This window comes from Azolla caroliniana, unplaced genomic scaffold (genome assembly GCF_043228905.1).
Source record: "Azolla caroliniana isolate FFs.n. ecotype wild unplaced genomic scaffold, voAzoCaro1.0.p SCAF_3, whole genome shotgun sequence".
NCBI lineage: Eukaryota > Viridiplantae > Streptophyta > Polypodiopsida > Salviniales > Salviniaceae > Azolla > Azolla caroliniana.
This window is the reverse complement of record NW_028230438.1, coordinates 20138381-20160436: the sequence shown is the minus strand read 5'-3', so window position 1 is coordinate 20160436 and position 22056 is coordinate 20138381. Positions and strand designations below refer to the sequence as shown.

Here is a 22056-nt window from a genome sequence, read left to right as displayed (position 1 = left end):
TTAAACAAAGCAACAGGCCAAAGGTTGTATCTGATTCTATCTCAAATGTCAAGCGTTAATAAATAGAATCGATGAGCGATTAATCTAAAACATAGATGTTTTGGGCCGAGTGAGAGCATAGCCTCTCACTCCTTACAACTGGTTGGGGCAGGAAAAGCGCAGCCAACCAACTCGACAAAGGTATATTCGAGTATATTTCTGAAGGAACGAGACGAGAGTACGGTATTGGCAGAAGCCTCTTCTCGGAATGACATATAATAACTACACATACGGGCGAGGCACTGCCAGAGATGGGCCATGAATCATCATGATGGCTTAGAAAAGGATGGGAGGGGTGAATTCAGGAAGAGGGTTAAAATAGTTATTTTCAAACAAAAGCATATACATATACATATATATAATATACATATATGATATACACATACATATTGATATAGGTATACGTATACGTATACATGTATATCATATAATAGATAGAGGTATACGTATACGTATACGTGTGATGAGAGCAATTCATTGATCCCAATTCCCATTCAATTCTTCACTACACACAGATAGCGAGCGCATTTACTCTGTGCTATCTGTATTTCTTGTTGCAGAGTAAATGCCCTTTGGGCAATGGCCCTCTCCCCGATGGGCCCTCCCTCTCATCATACAGTCGACAGAGGAGGGGAGGGGAGGAGGGGGGGAGAGATGAGAGAAAAGACGGGAATGGTCTTCGTTCAATCCATCTCTCACCCTGCAGATTTGACATAGAATCAACTGCCACAGCTGTGTAAACTATATATCTTTTGTGATTATCAATTACGGAGCCCTTTCTTTCTCTTCAGGAAAAAAGAAGAAGATGTTTTCTACTCTCGATTGAGTGAACAATTATGCTATCTGCTCAGAATTTAGTGAAGAATTATGTTATCTGTTCCAGATTGAGCGAACCCACAGCAATGTCGACTTGAGTAAACCCACATCCTCGCCTGCGTCTTCTTCTTCTCAACTAACAATGGAATCCACACAACCGGATCCACATGATTCTCATAGGCATCATCATGAAGTAAGTGCCAATAAATTCCTTTCTCAATTAGGAAAAATTACTCAAACTTAAGCATCATTTGAAGATAAATTGATGAGTACGGTATGAGGTACTAGAGGAAAAGCTCAATAAAAACTCTAGAAGTGGCATTAAAATTCACCAAACAAACAAGCAAGCAAATAATTGAACATAGACTATCTTCAACCTCAGAAGTTGAGAATGTAAAGATGTTCATGGATGAGTAACCATTTCCATATAAAACCTGAAGGTTTTGCACAATCGGCTCGAGGAAAACACCTAACATGAATGCTCACCGTATGTGTGGTATTTGAGAGGATTATTTACAGTCAAAATTTCAAATCAGAATTTCACGTTAAATATGGTCTGACCGGATAATGCTAAGAGGGGTTTGGGATGTGGTTTTGCTTTAGGAATCTGGATTTGGGAATTGGGGTCCTCTTACAAAATGATGATATGTGGCCATTGTACTAATCCTTGTAAACATTGAACAATTCAGAATGGAACTCATCTATATGGTTGTTCAGTTGGAATCTGATGTATCTAACGAATCTCATCTACTTCTAATGCAGAGTTACGTTTGTGATATCATAACTTAAAAATATTTCAATAGATTTGATGTCTGTATACGTGCATGTATGTGCACATGTGTATCTATTATATGTAGATACAGATTTTTGACCATGGTAGTTGTGCACAATCAACATTGCTTAGATAAAATATTTATTACATTATGAGTGTATTGTAGTCTAGTTGCTTTGAAGTTTTTATTAGAATAATACATACTGAGTTCCTCCACATCTGTACTGGTTTGAACTTGGAAGTTGGAACATTGTTCTCATTCCTCCATCGAGATGGGCAGTGTTAGAGGGAAAGCAAAATACATGCAGATAGAATGCCATTCTTTTAGATATTTGCTCTTTGTTTTTGACCTTATGTTTGATTGATTCCAATCGCTTCATTATTCCAGAATATCACTATCTATTGTCATGTATACGTGTTCTTCAACCAGGGAAGTTAGCCATCAGAATTAATTGTAATTTGGAGTTTCAATAGGAAAGTCTTCTGCATCTAAAAGATTTACTATTGCAGCTAACACACGAATCCAAGGAGTTCTGTGGTTATTATTAATGTCTAAAAGCTAAACAATCTTCCAGCTAGGGTCTGGTCATCTGTAACAGATTTGGACACGTAGAAATATATGATTGAGGACAAGTAGGATGTATGGAGCTTAATATTAATGTGCCCATTCTCCCTATTTCCTATTTTTTGATGCTATATCATCATTTGTTTCCAATATTTTTTTGGGTTCAGATAGCAGAAAGCTCAGATACAGTACCGGAGGGCCTGATGGTGCCCCGGAAAGATGTGCTCCTGGATATAATACCATCCACTACACATCATGAGATGCCTGAATTCTCTGATCCTAACTCTGTATCTCAAAAACTACTACTTCCGAACCCTGCTACCAAGGGGTACAAATCGTATAGCAAACAATTACTGCCGAGGTCTTCTTCTAAATTAATGAAAACACCTGCTAGCGACGTCAATACGGAACGTGAGAATAAGCAGTTATTACCTTCAGGGTCCTTTTTCCAGACCCATGTTCTTAGGCCTTTATCTACAAGAAGAACATCTTCATTGCCACTGTCCCATATGTTGTTGGATTCTACATCGCCTCGTTCTGATTCGGCTGGATCTGTTCGAGGTGGTCTTCCACCCGAATTTTCACCACAATCCAGTGTAAGACCTATTCATTCATCTATCCCAATTCATCATTTTGTACAGTCACCAGTTTTGAATCTTTTTTCTAAATCTCAGTACTTCCATCATGTTTTAATTCTGTAGAGGAGTAGCGTGAGAGGAGGAAGTATTGCACGATCCCTCTCGGTTCCAGTGCAGAAAGCTAACAGTTTGCGACGCATGACATCAGGAGGGGGGACAATACTTGTCAAGCTGTCTACTCCACGAGTATATTCAGCAAGTGCAGTGGAGCTGGCAACGCCCAATTCTCGAAAAGCACATGGTGCAGAGGGTGAAACAGACTAAACTCTACACTAAATTTGTGAACATGTCACACTTAGTGCTTCAGTCCTCCATTATAGTATTATATAGCATGTGTTATATATATTTGTACTGGTGTGTGTGGCTGGTTACCTTTACCACAGGGGGAGGTGAGGAGGAGATTCCAGAAGAGGAGGCAGTATGCAGAATCTGTTTGGACGATTTGAACGAAGAAGGGAAAACCCTGAAGCTGGAATGTGCTTGCAAAGGTGAATTAGCATTGGCTCATCAGGAGTGTGCAATGAGGTGGTTTGGGATTAAAGGAAATGGTACTTGCGATGTCTGTGGTCACGAGGTCCAAAACTTACCTGTTACTCTGCTCAGAGTTCCCAGTCGTGCTGCCTCCTTTATTCAAGTATCTCATCAAACTACGGAACGGTATGTCAATTGTTAGCTACTGGTCATAACCTGACTTCTACTAAGCCAATTTGTTTTTCTTTCTTTATCAGGTTTCCTGAAATCCTTCCTGCATGTTAGATAAATGCCTATAATTTGCTAACCTCACATAGTGATTTTAATGTTAAGGTTGTGATTATTTCTAAAGGCCTTGTGAAGGGATATCATGGATGAAACAAGTATTCCCATAATGTTTTGTTCTGATTACACTCTAGGAAATATTGTATAGGTGTTGAATACCGAAAGTGAAATTGGCTGATGAACAGATACACAAACAGAGTGCATGCAAGAGCTACCTATGAATTGATGTCTCACAGAAAATATTTTCGATAGGTCTCATTGTACAAAACGAGTATGCATATCCATGTTGTTACTTGTGGAAATCTTTGGCCAGTACTCTAATATGTGCAACCACATGTAATTCATTATCCAATGGATCATATGTGATTATTAATGTTATCACGTTCTAATTTGTCTATGTCTTCACACTCTGTGCAGGGTTTGGCAAGATATACCAGTACTTATAATGATTAGCATGCTTGGTTACTTCTGTTTTCTTGAGCAAATGCTGGTCAATATGGGCTCAGGTGCACTGGTTATTGCATTGCCATTCGCTTGTGTCCTTGGTATTCTGGGTTCCATCGTAGCATCTACTGTTGGTGAGTCTGTGGAAAGACAAGCTAGTTAAGCTTTCAAATGTCTCTTAAAAATCTAATTTCATTGCTTAACCGAATTGCTTTTCTTCCTGATGAAGTGATTGATGAAGCCTCTACTTGAAAGACTGCAGTTGTAATGTTTTTTGACAGTGAAAAAGTACATCTGGATTTATGCGGTATTCCAATTCGGGCTTGTTGTACTGCTTACTCACCTGTTTTATTCATTGGTATTTTGAATATGATTAGTTAATCTCCACCCACTTTCTTTCTTTTTTCAAAATCTTCTGAATTTGCTGCATTTTTGCTTGTAATGGGTATCAAATGCAAAAAGAAAAAAAGGCAAATTTTGGGGACTTTTTGTGTAACTGCGCAGATCGGTGTGAAGCCGGCTTTTCTGGCGATCCTACTCGCGTCCTGCTCTGGGTTCGGCCTGGCCTTCAGCTGCAATGCTTTCATCGTCCAGTATCACAGCTACATGGAGATGAGAGGGGGTGCTGGAGCAACAGCAGCCCGGTCTCGCGATCGAGCAATCGGGATATTAATGGTGGGACGGGGCATGGCTGTGTCCGAGCAGCCGGAGCCGGAGCCGGAGCCGGAACACACTCACCAGCCTACAGGTCAGCATCACCCACAGGCAGGATCTCTAGCTCTAGTAGATGTTGAGGCTGGTGGTTAATTGACCTGAACCCTTCTGTAGCACACTCTTTCATGACAACCTATGTTTCCGTCATCGCGCTTTTCGTGAGACTATGCTTTCATCATCTGTTGTATAATAATTATATCAAACCGTATGCATCACACAATACTCCCTTGGGAGAGATGCATCTTATATCACTCGCTTGCAATACAGTGAGCGTGGATCTATATACCTCGACCATTTCTTTTCTCTGTCTCTTTCCAAAACCTTTGTATATCGATTTCTACGAAACATTTGCTAACTTCGCCTATAGTTCTAAGGATTGTATAAGGACAAAGTAAGGATGTTTGTGAACATCCTATATTTAAGCAGGGCTTACAATGTTTTGAAGAAGCACACATTATGGGATGAACAAATGATGGGATGTTTATTATCATACCAGCTCACCGAGTATGAAAATCAAAGTGAAGATGAAAATTACCTCGTCCTCTGCAGAAGGCTTGTTTCCTTTCCTTGGTATCCCTTTAAGAGCTTGTGGATGCATCCCACAAAATTCATAGGGTCTGAATTGATGAAATTGGTATGATGGTGAAGGTCTCCATGTGTATGGGAGATTGATTATTCTTAATATTACATTTTGCACTTTAGAGATTGCACCAAAGGTAACATCTCAATGATTGCCTTTGGTCTCTCATTTTGTAGGTGACAAAATAAACATGGGTTGTGAGAACTTATCATTATATATCAAATGAATACCCAATGCATATGTCAACTACACAATTGCAAAAAAAGCAAGCGTGAACATGAATGAAACCAATAGACTACTTGAGTCTTGCATATGATAGATATGTTGAAATCAAACTACTCATGGGTTGATGATATATAATGATCAAAAACATTTCAAATAGTTTATAACTAATGGAAGGAGTTTTCTTTTGGAAAAAAAAAAAAACATTTCAAATAGTTGTGCCCAATACATGCATGAAGCCTGCTAACATAGCTAAGTAGGAATGACACATCCTTGCCTAATGAAAATGTCTCTCCCTATTCACACAAGGTATTTAAAGAAAATTGTAATATCTTCTGGTGCAAGGAGGGTTGTACTTGTAACCATGTATTTGGGATCCTCGACTAGGGAACTATATCCAAAGTCTCCATCTCAATAATTCTTGATGAGACATCTTCAAATTTATTGCAACAAGTCATGGTACATACTTCTTATTAAAGGCTCCTTGCACATTGTAAAAAAAGTCTATATTTATGTATTTGGAAATATCACTTTTAACAATACTTAAATTTGAGAAACCCTTAGAAATAAAATTGATTTTGAAGAATATCAAAATGTTTTTGTAGTTATATTTCAAAACTTGGAAAATCAACGCCACCAACCTTTCATAACTCGTGAAGTTCATGGTGCGAAACATTATTGACTACATTAAACAACGATATTATACATAAATATAATTAAAAAAGATCGAATAAACTAATAAGTATATACTATAAACCAAATTCTAATTGGCAAGGCAATGAGTCAAAACACCCATGGAAGAATATATTGATCTAGTTGTTGTGCCAATTTTTTATGTTAGGAAGAATTAAAAAATAATCATCATAAAAAGTTATCCTCCATTGGTATTAAAATTAGAGTGGTGAAAGGCAATATACAAAATAGTTCACTATTACAATGAATATTGTATATTCGCGCCGAATGGCCGTAGCCAATCTTTCTAGCCAATCTTGTTCATGTTCTGCATATTCAAGACTAATGTGTTCATCCAACAATCCCTTCCTTTCAATCTCAACATGAATTTCACATCCCTTCTAAATTGCTCTTATGTTGCTAACATAAACTTTCAAGGCAACCACAAATTTGAAAGCATTTGGTTGGATGCCTCTATGCTACATCTCCGAAAAGCTCTTACATGTTTCATCACCATAACCATGTTCTGCTTATCCCATTATTACTTTAATTGGAATATTGTTGAATACTTGTGTAAATGGTTAGGAAGAATAAGTTATTTCATACATCTAGTTTTATTTATAATATTGGGACAAGTGAGCAAACCCTTTAGTGAGTTGAAGATAATTAGTGGCCAACGCTTTTCAGAAACATGTGAATGGGTGGTCATTTGACCCTCGTAAACATAACTAACTTTTTTTCTAGCACATTCATCATATTTCCCTTCTAAAAGTTAAAAACATTAAAATCAAAGTTGACAACAAATCTGAGAGTTGATGCGTAATATCGAGTTTTGGTGGATATTTGATGTTGTGCATCGAGTTTTTATGATGAATTTGTTTTGAAACCTTCAAATCCCTAGTCCTTCAAAAAATCTAAACTTTAAATAAATATTGAACTAAAATTGCAGACTTTCAGAAAAGATTCTTTTGGATTTTGTTGATGGTTTGCCAACAACCTACAAATAACAAGGGTGGATATATGTATTAATATGAACAAGGTTACAAGCATGAAAAGTACACGTTGAAGTCATACGCTCATAAATAAGTTTGTTGACTATCCTGTTATTTGAATGGGGGTACTCAACGCAAATCATAATGGATTGCGATAAAACATTTGTTGTCAACTTATGGTCAAGGGCACAATTGAGCACAATGTTGACATTTTCTAGAACCTAATATATTATATTAAGGTGGCCAATTTGAATATGTTAATAATGTATTAGCACATAACCTTCATGCACACAAAGGGGTTGGGAGGATTACTTCCCTTTCCTCGAGTTTGTGTACAATAGTGCAAAACATGTTGGATTGGGTTTCGCCTTTTCATATCGATTGCCATTGTTCAAATTTGTTCACAAAGCAAGCCAATGAAGAGGGCACAAAATTTGTTGAAGACCCCTTATGTATATTGGATGTTTGTGCATCATAATTCCCCAAAGTAAGAGGGTGCAAAGCATAGACTTGTAACATTAATGGAAGGGAATCACAATTATCTCATAGCCCTCGAGAACTCTGAGGTGTTGTAGGTTGACAAAGTTGCAAGGATGGGCAGTTATCATGGGGTGTTTCCATATTCACTATGAGTTCGACGTGGGTTATAATTTGGAATTAACCCTCATATAGTCAGGATTGAACTGAGGCACTACAAAGGATCAGACCCAAAGCAAGACCAACGAAAGCAAGGCAGGCTATAGAGCGAACCTTTTCTACATGGGGAACAACGATCTTTTTTTTCTTTTTTTTTCCTGTGTGCAGACTATCAAGTGAGCTTCGACAAGGAAATGAAATGAGCGATCATATAGAGAAGGAAAGTGGGGTCAAGAGGATCGAACCCACGAGAAGCAAGAGCAAGACAAAACATGAAATAAGAGATGATGGACAAGAAAAGTGCGGTCCGAGGGATCAGACCCAAAGAAGGCCAATATGAGGCGGGTGGGATATGTAGAGTGTAGAGTGCAAGAGAGACTTTATTTATTTATTTTTATACAGAGGGAACAATGACACCATTGATTATTACATTAGTAGGAAGATCCTCTTGTGGGAGTGGAACTACTACATTTTTTCGTTTTCCCAGTTTAACTACGCCAAGACCTCGCTTCTCCAACACCACCAAGATCGTTTTCTTTTGCTCTCAGCAAGACAGGTATGTTCTCTTCCCCGTGTTGTTGAAACTGGGTCTGTTAACTATGGCGAAATCTGATTAGAGAAGCCACTATTCAAATAAAATTAGTCGTGGGTTTACTGACCATCGTCGTCTCTATGAAAAGGCTCAACATCTGTTTTCAGCTTGCATATGATCTTCTCACATGCTTCTCTATACGAAATGGGTCCCTAATAAGGAATTAACATAATGTGATACTAATTACCAGCATGAACATCAAAATGCCAATATTCAAACAAAAACAAAATAAAAAACTAGTCATAAGATTATTGAAAAATCTTAGCGGAAACACTTAACATGTGTCTTGCAACTTCTTGCAACCTTATATATTGATCTCATATGGAAATCTACATGAACCATTGATTTTTTGATATGCTTTTCCATGTCAGGGTCAAGGATGCGGAATAAATAATTAAAATATAAATCCATCCTGTCATCAAAACAGAACTCTAGAGCCCAATTGATCCCTAGAGCAAGACACAATGATTAGCTAGATGCATAATGCAGCGCATGGCTTTTGACATCATTTTCCATGCAAATGATCAAGTTTACTTAGCAAAGGGTAACTTATTTATGCTAATTATGTCTATGATTATCAAAATAAGACAGCCAGAGATTAACCCTCCTCATAACCAAACTTCCAAACTGACGCCCTTTAGTTAGTGCGATGCTTTCCACCCAATTCCATATCTAACCAGATAGTTGGATGCATAACATGTATTGTACCAAGTCAGAGGCATGTTATCTAGCTCAAGAAAATTATTGCTTTGTGATGGAGGTGGCATTTCAGATTCCCATGAATAGGCGTGAGATTGAATCAGAGAATCGATGAAGAGTACCAAATGGGGTAGCTAGGTCCTTCCTAAAAGGCCTAGTCCCATGCATAACAACTTTGGACATATTCCATAATGGTCCTATCTCCAGCCTTATTGGACGGTCCTATGGTAATCAACCATGATTATGTGTGGGCACGTAAGAGGCTACTAGGTTTTGACTTGTAGGAGAAGGGTTACAATCCTAACAAGAGATTCTAGTCTCCAAATAATCGGTTGTAAATGATGTCATGTGAAAATTTGATGAGCTTCCGAATTTTCCTCAAGTTTATGGAGAAATCGTCTTCGTCGAGAGCTTTCTAGGCATACTTTTATTGTATCTTTGGCCCCAATTTGAGGGGTTATAGACATTTACATTATTTTTATAACTTTTGGTCATTGGCCATGTGTGAACATGCCAAGAATGGCCCAAAAGCTACTTATCAATATTAATTGGTCCCAAACCTCTCATAATGAACAAACGACTTTTAGTGGCTAGGGTTTCCTCTCCATTTTCTGCATAGTTTTCTCTAATTTCTCTCCTCGCATAACAATAAACTCCCTTGGTGTTTTGGATCTGACCACACCATCATTATCTCTTTCAATTGGTATCATAGCAAGAGAGTTTCATTGTGAATAATTTCTGTCTCATCAGGTGATTGTGCACAAAACAAAAGGTGATTTTACCTTTTTTGGCGAATTTGATTTTAAACTGTGAAGTGTAAACATAACAACTACCTCATCTGATCTCAAAAGCTTGTTTGAGATCAAGAGATTTGAAGTTAGTGGTTTTGATTTATGGAAAGAGAGAATGTTAGGCATTCTCTTTCTTAAAGATTATGAAGGGGCACTTCTTGAAGTCAAGCTTGAAGAAATGACAGATGTAGCATGGATGAAACTAAATAAGAAGGGCACCACTTACATTAAGATGGTTGTATCAGGTGAGATCTTAATGGATCTGAAGGGCCTCACAACTGCTTTTGAGGTTTGGGAGAAGCTGAAAGCTACTTATGAAATTACCACTCTTGTAAATCAAGGGCATCTCATGTGTAAGTTAGTGTGTATGCAACTTGATGAGTCAAAAAGTGTAGCTGAGCACTTATTTGCCTTTATAGGTGCTCTCTCACAATTGCATGACTTCGGTTTACCTCCCTTTGATGATAAGCTTAAGGTCATCTTCTGTTGATGACCTTACTAGATTCGTGGGAAACATTGGTTGTTTCACTCTCAAATAACCCTAATCCTACATTTGATGGTGTAAGGGGTTCTATTTTGAATGAGGAAATTAGGAGGAAAGCTAGTGGAGAGGAAACTGGTTCACCTAATGTGGCTAGAGGAAGAACTGAAAAGAAAAGTGAGAATGTACACAGGAATAGGAGCAAAAGCAAAGGCAAGGCTGAAGTGACTTGTTATCAATGTGGTAGGAAAGGTCATAAGAAGCTTGATTGTAGATATTACAAAGTTGAATTAGAAAGAATGAAGAACACAAGTGACAAGAAGAAAAAGGACAACGCGAATGAAGCACATAACATCTTTAAGGACAAGGACAAAGAGAAGGCCAATGTGGCCTCTAGTGTCATCATTGAGGAACCATTAGATGCAAAAGATATTCTTTGTGCTACTATGGCAACAAATCATGCTGAAGTTAATGGTGCTTCTGTTTTTATTCATGCACATGATATGCAGATTACAAAGAGTGAACTAATTGATGACTTGCTTACTCTGAATGATGCTTTGTCACAAACATGGATTGTGGATTCAGGTGCATCATTCTATGTTACTCCTATTAAGGAGTGGTTTACTACCTTTGATGTAGGCATCCATGGAAATATATACCTTGGAAATAACCATACTTGTTCTATTGAAGGTATTGGCACAATGCATCTCATAGTGGATGGTACTAATGAGCTGGTTTTGCATGATGTAAGGTATGTACCAAGCATCAAGAAAAGCTTATTGTTTGTTGGACAAATGGATATGCATGGATATAGGACCTTTGAGAAAGGGTCATGGAAACTTATCGAAGGCTCTTAGCTAATTGTTACAGGTACTAAGAAAGGAACTTTGTATTGCTTGCATTGTAAATCTTTGATGGGCAACTTTATTGTTTTGGTTGAAATCCATTCACATATGGAAGTATGGCATAAAAGCGTTGGCCACATGAGCCAAAAAGGCCTTGATAAACTATGTAATTTGGACAAGTTTAATGCTAAAGGATCAAAACTTGATTTTTGTAATGGATGCCAATACGGTAAGCAAGTAAAGGATTCCTACTACTCTGGTGTCTCGCATAAGCCGAATCTTCTTAATCTAGTTCATTCTGATATTTGCAGCATGCCCACCAAATCTGTGGGGGAGCTCTTTATTTTATTTCATTTGTTGATGAGTACTCTAGGAAGCTTTGGGTATATTTGGTAAAATCTAAGGATGAAGCCTTTGCTACATTTAAGAAATTTCATACATTTGGGGCTGACTCCCCAACTTTTGTTCCATTTAAGCCTAATGTTTATCTTCTAATTGTTCAATGAAACTCTTCTCGTTACCGATATTGTATCTAATCACTATGTACACTTGTAACCCTATTTGTTAAAGGGATTCTTTTTCTTCTTAATCTATCGTTTTCGGCCTTCAAAGTTGCACTTTATGTCCTATTTTTTGTGCAAACCCTTGGTAATCTTGTGTTCCTTGTGCTAATCACATATTTTGATCTTAACCTCACGTGTTAATCATCATTTGACACATTGCTCCCTCTGCGTCCCACTAGCCTTTGAGTCTGGCGAGCCTTCGAGTTTGGAAAACCTTCGACATTGAAAAGCCTTTGACTCTAGAGAGCCTTCAAGTCTGAGAAGCCTTTGACTCTAGAAAGCCTTTGACTTTGACGAGCCTTCAACGCTAGATGTCCTCTGACTTTGAAGAACCTTCGAGTTTGAAAAAATATTTGACTTTGGAGAGCGTTTGAGTATGAAGAGCCTTTGAGTTTGACGAGCTTTCGACTCCCAGGAGCGTTCGAGTCGGCTAACGTCCACACCTTCCTAGTCCTTGCGCTCTCCTTGGTCCAAGTCCCCCGTGGTCCTGCTGGAGTAGCACACACACGTGCGTTTATGTGACAACATTGGATATAGGTCACTGATCAAAACAATGCCTCGGTAATTATAGGGGTTGCTCCATCTTTGCCTGGATTATATCGTGGAGCACCAATGGTTTGCTCCTTAACATGCGGGCAATAATTGACACTAAAGGTCTCTCTAAATCTTTCCAATAATTTGCCTTGTTAAGAATTAGTTCCCACGTTTTTACTCCATTGAGAAAAGTTGGTGTGACAAGTGTATCAAATAACTACAACTTAATTCGTGGCTCTTGGAATTGCAAATGTGCACATTGTCTTTTGAGAGCACCAAGGGCTGCATATCCATGAGAAAGTCGGGCACAAGTAGCCTCTTGTAAGGAGAAGCTAGGCCCTGTAAATGTTAATCCTAGGTATGTGCAGGAGAGAGAAAGAAAGAAATATTAATGTCTTTTACGAGGCCAAAATGGCCTATAAGACCAAACAAGAGATTACATCTTAAGTGTTTTCTCGTCTTTGAGAACAACAAAAAAGAAGAAGTAAATAATACCCCGTAAATATAAAAGTATATAAGATAAAAAGAGACGAGGGAATCTGGTTTTCGGCACATGTGAGATTCTCAAGCTAGATATATTGTAGCTTTTGTCTTCGAAAGATCTCTAGCATAGGTCAATCCAGAATGGAAATGTCTCCGAAGCGAAACACCTGCGATGGCGGGAGATAATGGCTTTTATCTGTCGATGACAAGGGTGTCGAGGTCGGGGTCCATGGGGCCGGGGCTTACGTGCACGACAAATTGCTATTGCCCAATCAATTGTAACCCCTTTGCTATGTCCTGGTCGGGAGCCCATTTGTGTATCCCGTGATTGACTTGTAGCATTAGTAGGAGTGATGGGGCTAAAGAAAATTGTGATTGTTCTTCGTGGATGAGCTTGTGTGGTTGTATTCTTCAACAACTTTTCCCGATGTCTCTTGAGCTCCACCTTGCGTAGTGGGCCAAAGCCTTGTTTAAAGAGGCAATGGTATCTCCCTTTGATTTCATAAAAGACACTACAGTGACAAACATAGTGTTCTTTGGATTCCACTCCTTGATGACACAATTGGCAAGTCCTCTATTCTAGAGGTAGTCGTATATATCTGCCTACCTCAATCTGTAACTGATGTGATGAAGTTCGAAGTTGGCCTATCACACTACGGAGCGCATAGGATAGATGTATGTCCATATAAGGTGGCCTGATGATGAATCCATCCTCCGATGTGTGTAAGCAGCGTGTCTTATAGTGGGCCATCTTTGTACCAAGTGGTATTTTAGAGTTGATCCATGTTATCTTGTTTTCCAAGTTAATAATATCAGTTCGGATCACTCTATTCTTTTCCACTTTGGTCATATTTAGATGGGGACAGTCCAAGCTATATTGGAATGGGGGTAGTGCATTTATACTCATGCCATGTGACTCGAACCATTGCTGCATTTTAGCATACCAACAATGAATGTCTCCATTTTCAGCTAGTTGTCTTGATGACATAAGTGCAACCTTGGGTACCTTCGTTTAGGGAGCTCCCAAAGACGTTGGATAAATGTCACTTATCGGAACAATGCCTCGGTGATTATAGGTGCTGCTCCCATCTCTGCCCGGATTATATCGTGGGGCACCGACGCTTTGCTCCTTATCATGCGAGCAATCATTGACACTAAAGGTCTAAATCTTTCCAATGATTTGCCTTGTTAAGACTCGGTCCCCATTTTTCTACTCCATAGAGAAGAGTTGGTGTGACAAGTGTATCAAATAACCACAGGTTAGTTCGTGGCTCTTGGAACTGCAAATGTGCACATTGTCTTTCGAAAGCACTAAGGGATGCATATCCACGAGAAAGTCGAGCACAAGCAGCCTCATGTAAAGAGAACCTAGGCCATGTAAATGTTACTCCTAGGTATGTGTAGGAGTGTGTGTATTCCACCTTTTCCTTTACCAAGAAGAATTCCGGTTCTGATCTTGTTACCCATGCTTGAGTGGTGTTAAACACCACCATTTTAGTTTTATCCATGTTGTTTGACAAACCTTTGTCTGTACAAAATAGTTTTAAGGCATTTAGATGTCTTTGTAGTCCCTCCACAGAGTCAGAAATCAGCATATAGTAATATTTGTATAGCTATACCTGTTGGGCGTGCTCCTGAACCCCCAAATCTCTCTATGTAATGTGATACCTCATCTATATAGAGACCGAAGAGAGTGAGTGATAGTGGGCATCCTTGCTTCACTTTGATTGTGCTAGCTACCGCCTCTGACAAACCCTTGGAAGACCGCACTTTCCCTGACACAGATTCATAGAGTGCATAGATTCCCCATTGCATATCTGTAGGAACACCAAGAGCTTCTAGCCACTTCATATGCCGAGCATGTGGCACAGTGTCAAAGGAGAGAGAGAGAGAGAGAGAGAGAGAGAGAGAGAGAGAGAGAGAGATTAACATCCTCAAGTGCTCAAAATGGCCGATAAGACCAAACAAGAGATTAATCCAAAATATAGATGTAACTAAGTAAAAAAGTAAGTAAAAATAAAAGTAGCTAAATAATCCCATTATCTATATGAAAGGAGTGTACATAGAAATTTGGGGCTGTGGGTGTAGACGTCCCCTATTTTTAATGCTGTCTATAAATTGGATATCCATGCATCAGTTTCACAAGAAAAAGCAAATAGTTATGAGAAAAGCATTATTCTTATGGAGTTAAATAATCTTCTAAAATAAAAATAGTTACAAGAAGCTTAGCAGCTAACTCATAATATTTTATGTTTGACAGATCCAAAGGAATAGCAATGGAGAAAGTGATAGAATGGAACAGTGGCTCTAATACTAGTCATACTGGCCGATGGTATGAAGTGCCACACCTATCATTTCGGGATTATCACATACCTGTGCCATTAAATCATGCATCAACTGATTCAACTCATATCACACTTTTTGTGAGAGAAGTTACAGAAAGTGAGTGAGCTACTGATCACTAAAGCCTGCATAACTACACTCTTTTCCTGCTTTATGTATGCCCCAGCAACAGTAATTCTGGTGGAGAAGATCTCTACTGGCAAAAGGAGATGGTATCACCTCTGATGCAAGTAGGGGTATCAAGCATATAACAAGAGTCAATATTTTTCCATGTATGAAAACCATTGAATGGCAGGGGATGTAGTGAATCCCCAAATCCAGCAAAAACTGTGTTAAAGAACAAGATCAATTAAGCACCGTATAGTTCTTGAATTCAGAAAGAAAGTAAGAAAGATATATAAACGAACCATAATGACTTTTGAAACCTGATAAATATACAACTGTTTATTCTATTATTCCACTCTGGCGTCCTAAAACTTAACAGCTTGAAATGTAAGTTTAGTGTCTGATCGTTAGAAGTGAAATTGCTCATTTGGACTGAAATTGTCAACCTCAGAAAGTATCCATGTTGTGGTGATTCAATACGGAAAGGTTGAAGTGACAAGGAAGACTTCTAAGATGGCATGTGATGATGACTTTGAAGCGATAAAGGTATAAACATTGGGGTCATGGTCAAAGCTGGCATAGTGATGTTAAAAAGGAGCTATGACTCTAGTTGTCTTCAGTCCTCTAAGTTGTAACTTCAGTCAGTCTGGTTGGTTGCTTGTACATGTAACATCATCAATAGTGTCCCTGGTAGTATCCCTGTGGAAGAAATGTCAAAGATATGCCTGGGTGGATATGTGATTGTGGACCTCTCTCTGAAGTGGATTTATCTATGCATCCTTATCTTAATAAGAAAGAGCTCAAAGCATCTTCAATCAGTGCACTCCATACATACTCTGCAAAGATGTTCAAATCCTTCTCTAACAAGACACATGCTATCTTCCTCCGACTCATAATAGACTGGGCAATGCCATGGTCTGGTATATATCCTTGAATGAGATGATGTCTGGACCTGTCCTGTCCTTGTGCAAAAAGCATGTGACATGTGTTTCTGCATAAACTTGGATTGAATAATGAAACCATTTAGAGACATATGTAAAGACTTATAATTGGTTAGGTTGTGCCTAACTGACCTGTTAGGTATATCCAAGTTCGTTTTATGCCTACTTTAATGATATCTGTTCTCATAACTTTATTTCTCTTTGACTTAGACATATCCAAAAATGGACAATAGTCTATACTCAACTGGGGAAAGTGCATCCATATCCATAGCAATAAAAATGATTGTGATGTCCCCGAATCTAAGAATTAGAATGCAAGCAAAATGAAAAATGAAACATGTGTTCGAAGGATGAAAGGGATGTGCAAAGGAAAGAGGAGGCTTTAAGGGCTGAAGTTCATCTTATTAAAGCCTTCTCAAGTTTTATTTAAGACTTTTTAATGGCTTTAATGAGAAGCCATATAGGGGCTTTTACAAATGAGCTGAATAGTTATAGAAGCATCATGCAGGGTGGAGAAAAAGAAAATAGGGTGTCATTTCACCATTCTCATTCACATCATCTGCTGACTCATGCCCGTCCACTCTCTGCGCCAAAAAGACGTTAATATATCTTTCTTTCTTTCTGAGGAAAAAACAGAAATAAAGCAAAAGAGAAGTAAAAAAAATGGCAAATGAAAAAAGATTCCTTCACCCAATATAACGGGCTTTTGAACATTCAATCAGGGACAAATTCTGGTGAAAGAACCCTGTGAAGCTTGATGAATACAATTTGACTTGTGTGGGTGTGACCAATGTATTGAACAACTACGGCTTGGTGCATGATACCTGGAACTGCACATAAAAACATGTTCCCCAAGTTGCACACTTCTAGAGAATCTGCCAGTGGATGCCTCTTTCAGGGAAGGATCCTGTGAAGGTGGTTCCCAAATATACGTATGACTTGGTGTACTATACTGGCTTCCCTCTAAATAAAATCTAATGATCCAACCTATCTAGTCATATGTGACTTATTATAAAACATTTTAAGCTTGATTATGTCAAGGGTCTTAATAATATTGCTTTCTTCCCTAAATGCAAGTAGAACATCTAGATGTTTTTTTGTGCCCTTCAGGGATAAGCATTTTCATAGAGAAAGTATGTATATTAAATACCCTGACGAGAATTGCACTAGATTCACCAATCTATCTGAAATATCATTGATGTATAGTCCAAAGACAGTGGGTGCTTAGGACATCCTTATTTACTCCAATGGTGCTGGCCATCTTGTCAGATTCCTCTCAGGGCCTAAAGTTTCTTGATACTCTCTCATAAAAGTGTATGTCTTTTGATATCTCGATAGTTGGCGGTCTGCATAAGTTTAGCTCATGAGAAATACCATCAACGCCTAATATGCATTATGGAAAAGGCCTGTTGTGACTATTTGAATTACAATAGTAGCACTGATAAGATTTCCTAGATATTTGAATTCACTTAAGCTGGCAATTTAATACAAGGGTCACCCTTCAGGGACAAGGCAGGGTAGCGACTGATTATTTTAACAAAAATATTCTTTGTATTCGGCCAGACATTCATTAAGCTCAGACATGGACACTCCTTTATGATTCACATTGTTGTGTATTCTTATGACCAATCAATTCTGCCTTGTAATGATCTCAAGTGCCAATGAGGAAGCTAAAATTTGTGCATAAAGGTTGTGTAAAACGGGAAACTGAATATTGTTTTTTCGTGGAAGGCAAAAGCAATGTATATTATAACTTTTTCAAAGTCTATGTTGATGATGAGTGTGTTATTGTTGTCTGTTGCATGGAGAAATGGAAACTCTGCCATGTGGTGTTTAGTCTAGAGCAATGCATTGGCTGGTTTTGTCTACAACATGCTACAATACTAGAGCTGGTTAGAAGGGAAGCGCTAGTTTGAAGGGTGGCACAGACTTCTGGATCATGATTCATAGAATTTATATTATTCTCTGTGTTACTGTTTGCAAATTTTATCTAGTGAAAGAAAGGCATAATTATACATGAGCCTGCTCACTTTCTAAACTTGTTTTTGTTTTCCAATGGATTGAAAGCTGGAAAACAGGAACACCAAATGCCTTGCTTATTGTTCTTGCAAGGGGGTCCAGGTTTCGAAAGTCCTCGTCCTTCAGAAGCTGGGGCTTGGCTAAAGAGAGCTTGCAAGGAATTTCGTGTCTTCCTTCTAGACCAAGCATGCTCTGAATCCTTTTTTGAATATCTTACCATTTAGAATATGATTACCAGGATTTCTGATGGGTTCTTTTGGGGGTTACAGAGAGGCACAGGGTTGTCAACTCCATTAAGTACTTCGTCTTTGGGTCAATTTCCATCTGCCCAAGAACAGGCGGATTATCTACAACATTTTCGAGCTGATAGTATTGTAAAAGATGCTGAATATTTGAGAAATATTTTAGTTCCTTCCAAAGAGCCTTGGACTGTGCTTGGACAGGTTTGTGTTCTCTTTTCTTTTATACAGAAATTTGACTGATTTGAAATACTCAATCATCTTCCTATGTTGGAATCTAAGCTTGTTCTTAAATACACTTACATCTTGTATTTTGCAGAGCTTTGGTGGATTCTGTGCAGTTACATATCTCAGTTTGGCTCCATCTGGGCTGAAACAGGTGCTGCTTACTGGTGGTCTTCCACCCATTGGTTCAGGCTGCACAGCAGAACTTGTGTATCGTAACTGTTTCAAACATGTAATCAAGCAGAATAAGAAGTTCTACAGCCGTTTCCCAGACGCTGTTAAGACAGTTCAGGAAATTGTCTTGCATCTTCACAATGCTGGAGGAATGGTCTCTCTCTAATACATTGTCATAAACATCTAAGAACATACTTCGGCATACTTAAACCATTTCTTTTATTGTTTTCATAAAAAAGAAGAAGATATACTAATATATTTTAAGAGGCCAGATTGGCATATGAGACTGAATGAGAGATCACATTTTAAAATACTGTCTCATTTTGGAGAACAAATATAACGAGATTAATTAAAACTGCCTAAGTTATTTGGTATTCCCATTAGATAATTTGTCTTTAAAAGATCTCCAACATGGTCTGGTCCAGGGTGAGTACATGGGCATATGGATGGGATCAATCCAGTGGACCATGTGGGTTTTAGCTATCAGAAAAGGCTAATTTCCAAAACTTTGATTACAGTCTAGCCTTCTACATATCAAAGGGAAATAGTATGTAGTATTGAAATATTTGTAGAATGCATGTTCGACAACTTACTGTTCTCAAAGTCGCATGAAAGAGTAATTTCAAACTGTTCATGTGTTCTTCCTTTTATTTGGTGGCAGGTGGACTTACCAACAGGCGGTAAATTAAGCTCTTGTGGTCTGCAACTTTTAGGATTGTCTGGATTAGGTTCAAGTGGAGGCTTTGAACGCCTTTATCATTTGTATGGTTTCCTCCCTTTAATAGATTCTATTTTGCATATCATGATAAGCTTCTGGAAAAACTGATGCCCAAGAAACTGCAGGCTAGAGACAGCATGGGACCCTGTGATTGTGCCTGGGTCCCAAAGGAAACTTAGTAGTTCTTTCCTTCGGAAGGTAATTAATACTTATGGATGCATTTACTTATTGAAGTATATGATGTCAGCATGCTGATTTCAAGTCTAATGTCCAGTGTGAGAATTGGCTCTCTTTCGATACAAACCCATTGTATGCGTTGATGCATGAATCAATATATTGCCAGGTATATCATCACAGTGTGTCTAAGAAATGTATTGTGCATGAGGCATTTAATGGAAGGATAGTAATTTGTAGTGTCAATGAATATCCTTTCAGGGTGCTGCATCTAATTGGGCTGCTCACAGAGTACGAAATGAATTTGAAAGATACTTCAATGCATTGAAGGCCGCAAAGGATGGAAGACCTGTTTTTTTCACAGGAGAGGTCTGTTTTATCAACATGAATAGAATGATGGAAATTGGTTAATGCAATATGAACATAACCTATCGGCAGCTTGTTTGAAGCAGATGGTATTTCCATGGATGTTTGATGAGTTTAGTGCTTTAGCTCCATTAAAGGAGGCAGCTGCTATCTTAGCAGCCAAAGAAGATTGGCCTGTGTTATATGACAGACAAGCTCTAAATGCAAACAGAGTAAGCATCTGATTTTTAGGTTTTCATAAATAAGATTTGCTGTATGTTTTTTGTTAATTGCGACCACATTACTTCCATGATCTTACTAAAACTTTCATATCTTATTTGTCCTTTCCAAATTGAAATGTAGATTGCCAAAACTTTCATATCTTTAGTTTCTAACAGAAGCAAAAGAGTAAATTAGTCTGTTAAGGATGACTTTTCCACTAGCCATGACTGGTGTTATATCTGTTAGTTTGCTACACTAAAAAGAAGCTCTAAAAGTTTTTTTGTCCATGATCACAGGTCCATTGTTCTGTATCATTTCCAAGTCTTGGTTGCCTGTATGTCTTCAGATGTGTATATAATGTGTGTGTGTGTGTGTGTGTGTATGTATGTACTTACACATGCATATGTATTGAATGTAATGGCTACCTGTACTTTTTTGTCTTCTCAGATGAAGTAGAGAACCCTGGTTTTCAGTGAAAAATCCTGCTAATCACTTGGATAGCGTTATCTCAAGAAAAGCAGTATATATTCCCTATGAAGAGCATATAGGCCACATTTGCACGCATGTCATCACTAACATTTTTTTTGACTGCCTCAATTGCATTGAAGCTTCTGTTTCTCCAAGCAGCATTTAGTTTGTCTTGATGAAGTGGCATTTCTTTCTATTCTTTTCAGGTGCCAGTAGCTGCAGTAGCATATTATGAAGATATGTATGTCGACTTTCGTATATCAGAAGAAACAGCAAATGAGATTGCTGGAGCTAGGTTATGGGTAACTAACGAGTATATGCATTCTGGTTTACGTGAGGATGGTGAGCGAATCTTGGACTACTTGCTTGACTTGCTGAATGGCAAGAAACCAATTTACTGATCATCACGAGAAAATTTTGAACCAGTTTGGTTTACTGAAAGGCAAGAAACCAATCCACTGATATGGTATAACTGCCAAAACTGGAAAATTGGTTTTACTGAAATAGTCTATTAGTATCATGTAATGCATGGAATCTATTTTTAATTGATTTAATGCAATATCTTCATGGCTATTGTTGTGTTCAACAGTGAAGGTCTTGGTTACTTTCTCTTGTTTTGGATACTAGTGATAAAAATAATGAGTGAGAGAATTCAATGTTTTGTCCATTTAAGGTTTTATTGCCACCTTTGTGTACTTCGTCCGTTGTAGATTGGTAGACAGATATCAGTAAGAAATAGATACGGTGTAGGCAAAAATCAATAAGAACCAACTAAGGCATCAAAACACCGGTCAATCACTCCCGAGGAGAGGATGATCTGACACAAACGCATAACAATTGCCACAATAGATCACCTCAACAAACTCCTTATGAAAATGGTTCAAAAAATGTCTATCAGCAACACACGTTTATCGAAGAATATGAACCAAAAAAATTGGCAACAAAAAGATCCGGACGAGTCCGTAGGCTGACAGAGTTTTATCAACCAGGTCTTGACTACGTTCATTACATGGATGCAGGCAAACCAAGCTCCTATGAGAAAGTTATAGTTGCATCGGCCGTCGACACATGGCTAGAAGCCATTCGATCTAAGATGAACTCGATCAACGAAAATAACACATGGGAGTTGGTCGAACTACCAGTTGCACGGAAACCGTTGCCTTGTAAGTGGGTCTACCGATACAAGTACGTATCCGGTTCGGAACAATCTAAGTACAAAACTCGTCTTGTTGCCAAAGGGTTTAAGCAA

The 22056-nt window shown here is 38.4% G+C and overlaps 2 protein-coding genes across 2 annotated transcripts; both read left to right on the top strand.

The window, feature by feature from the left end:
- The first annotated feature begins 865 nt into the window (after positions 1–865).
- On the top strand, positions 866–5382 carry LOC147866448 (uncharacterized). Its single transcript, XM_087316890.1, has 7 exons — positions 866–1048; positions 2360–2788; positions 2894–3080; positions 3214–3487; positions 4004–4164; positions 4312–4388; positions 4535–5382. The coding sequence occupies exons 1-7, from the start codon at positions 998–1000 to the stop codon at positions 4835–4837; spliced, it is 1482 nt and encodes a 493-aa protein (XP_087173016.1). The 5' UTR covers positions 866–997; the 3' UTR covers positions 4838–5382.
- Positions 5383–8237: 2855 nt separating this feature from the next.
- LOC147866447 (alpha/beta-Hydrolases superfamily protein) lies at positions 8238–21474 on the top strand. Its single transcript, XM_087316893.1, has 11 exons — positions 8238–8402; positions 15095–15276; positions 18291–18427; positions 18512–18685; positions 18801–19034; positions 19542–19642; positions 19724–19796; positions 19873–19941; positions 20034–20141; positions 20225–20350; positions 21014–21474. The coding sequence occupies exons 1-11, from the start codon at positions 8257–8259 to the stop codon at positions 21206–21208; spliced, it is 1545 nt and encodes a 514-aa protein (XP_087173019.1). The 5' UTR covers positions 8238–8256; the 3' UTR covers positions 21209–21474.
- The last annotated feature ends 582 nt before the right edge of the window (positions 21475–22056 follow it).

Coding starts and splice junctions, on each gene's coding strand:
- LOC147866448 (XM_087316890.1), top strand. CDS start 998: ATGGAATCCACACAACCGGATCCACATGATTCTCATAGGCATCATCAT. Junction 1,049..2,359: donor CTCATAGGCATCATCATGAA/GTAAGTGCCAAT, acceptor TTTTGGGTTCAG/ATAGCAGAAAGCTCAGATAC. Junction 4,389..4,534: donor CTCACCTGTTTTATTCATTG/GTATTTTGAATA, acceptor GTAACTGCGCAG/ATCGGTGTGAAGCCGGCTTT.
- LOC147866447 (XM_087316893.1), top strand. CDS start 8,257: ATGACACCATTGATTATTACATTAGTAGGAAGATCCTCTTGTGGGAGT. Junction 15,277..18,290: donor TGTGAGAGAAGTTACAGAAA/GTGAGTGAGCTA, acceptor ATGGATTGAAAG/CTGGAAAACAGGAACACCAA. Junction 20,351..21,013: donor AAGCTCTAAATGCAAACAGA/GTAAGCATCTGA, acceptor TATTCTTTTCAG/GTGCCAGTAGCTGCAGTAGC.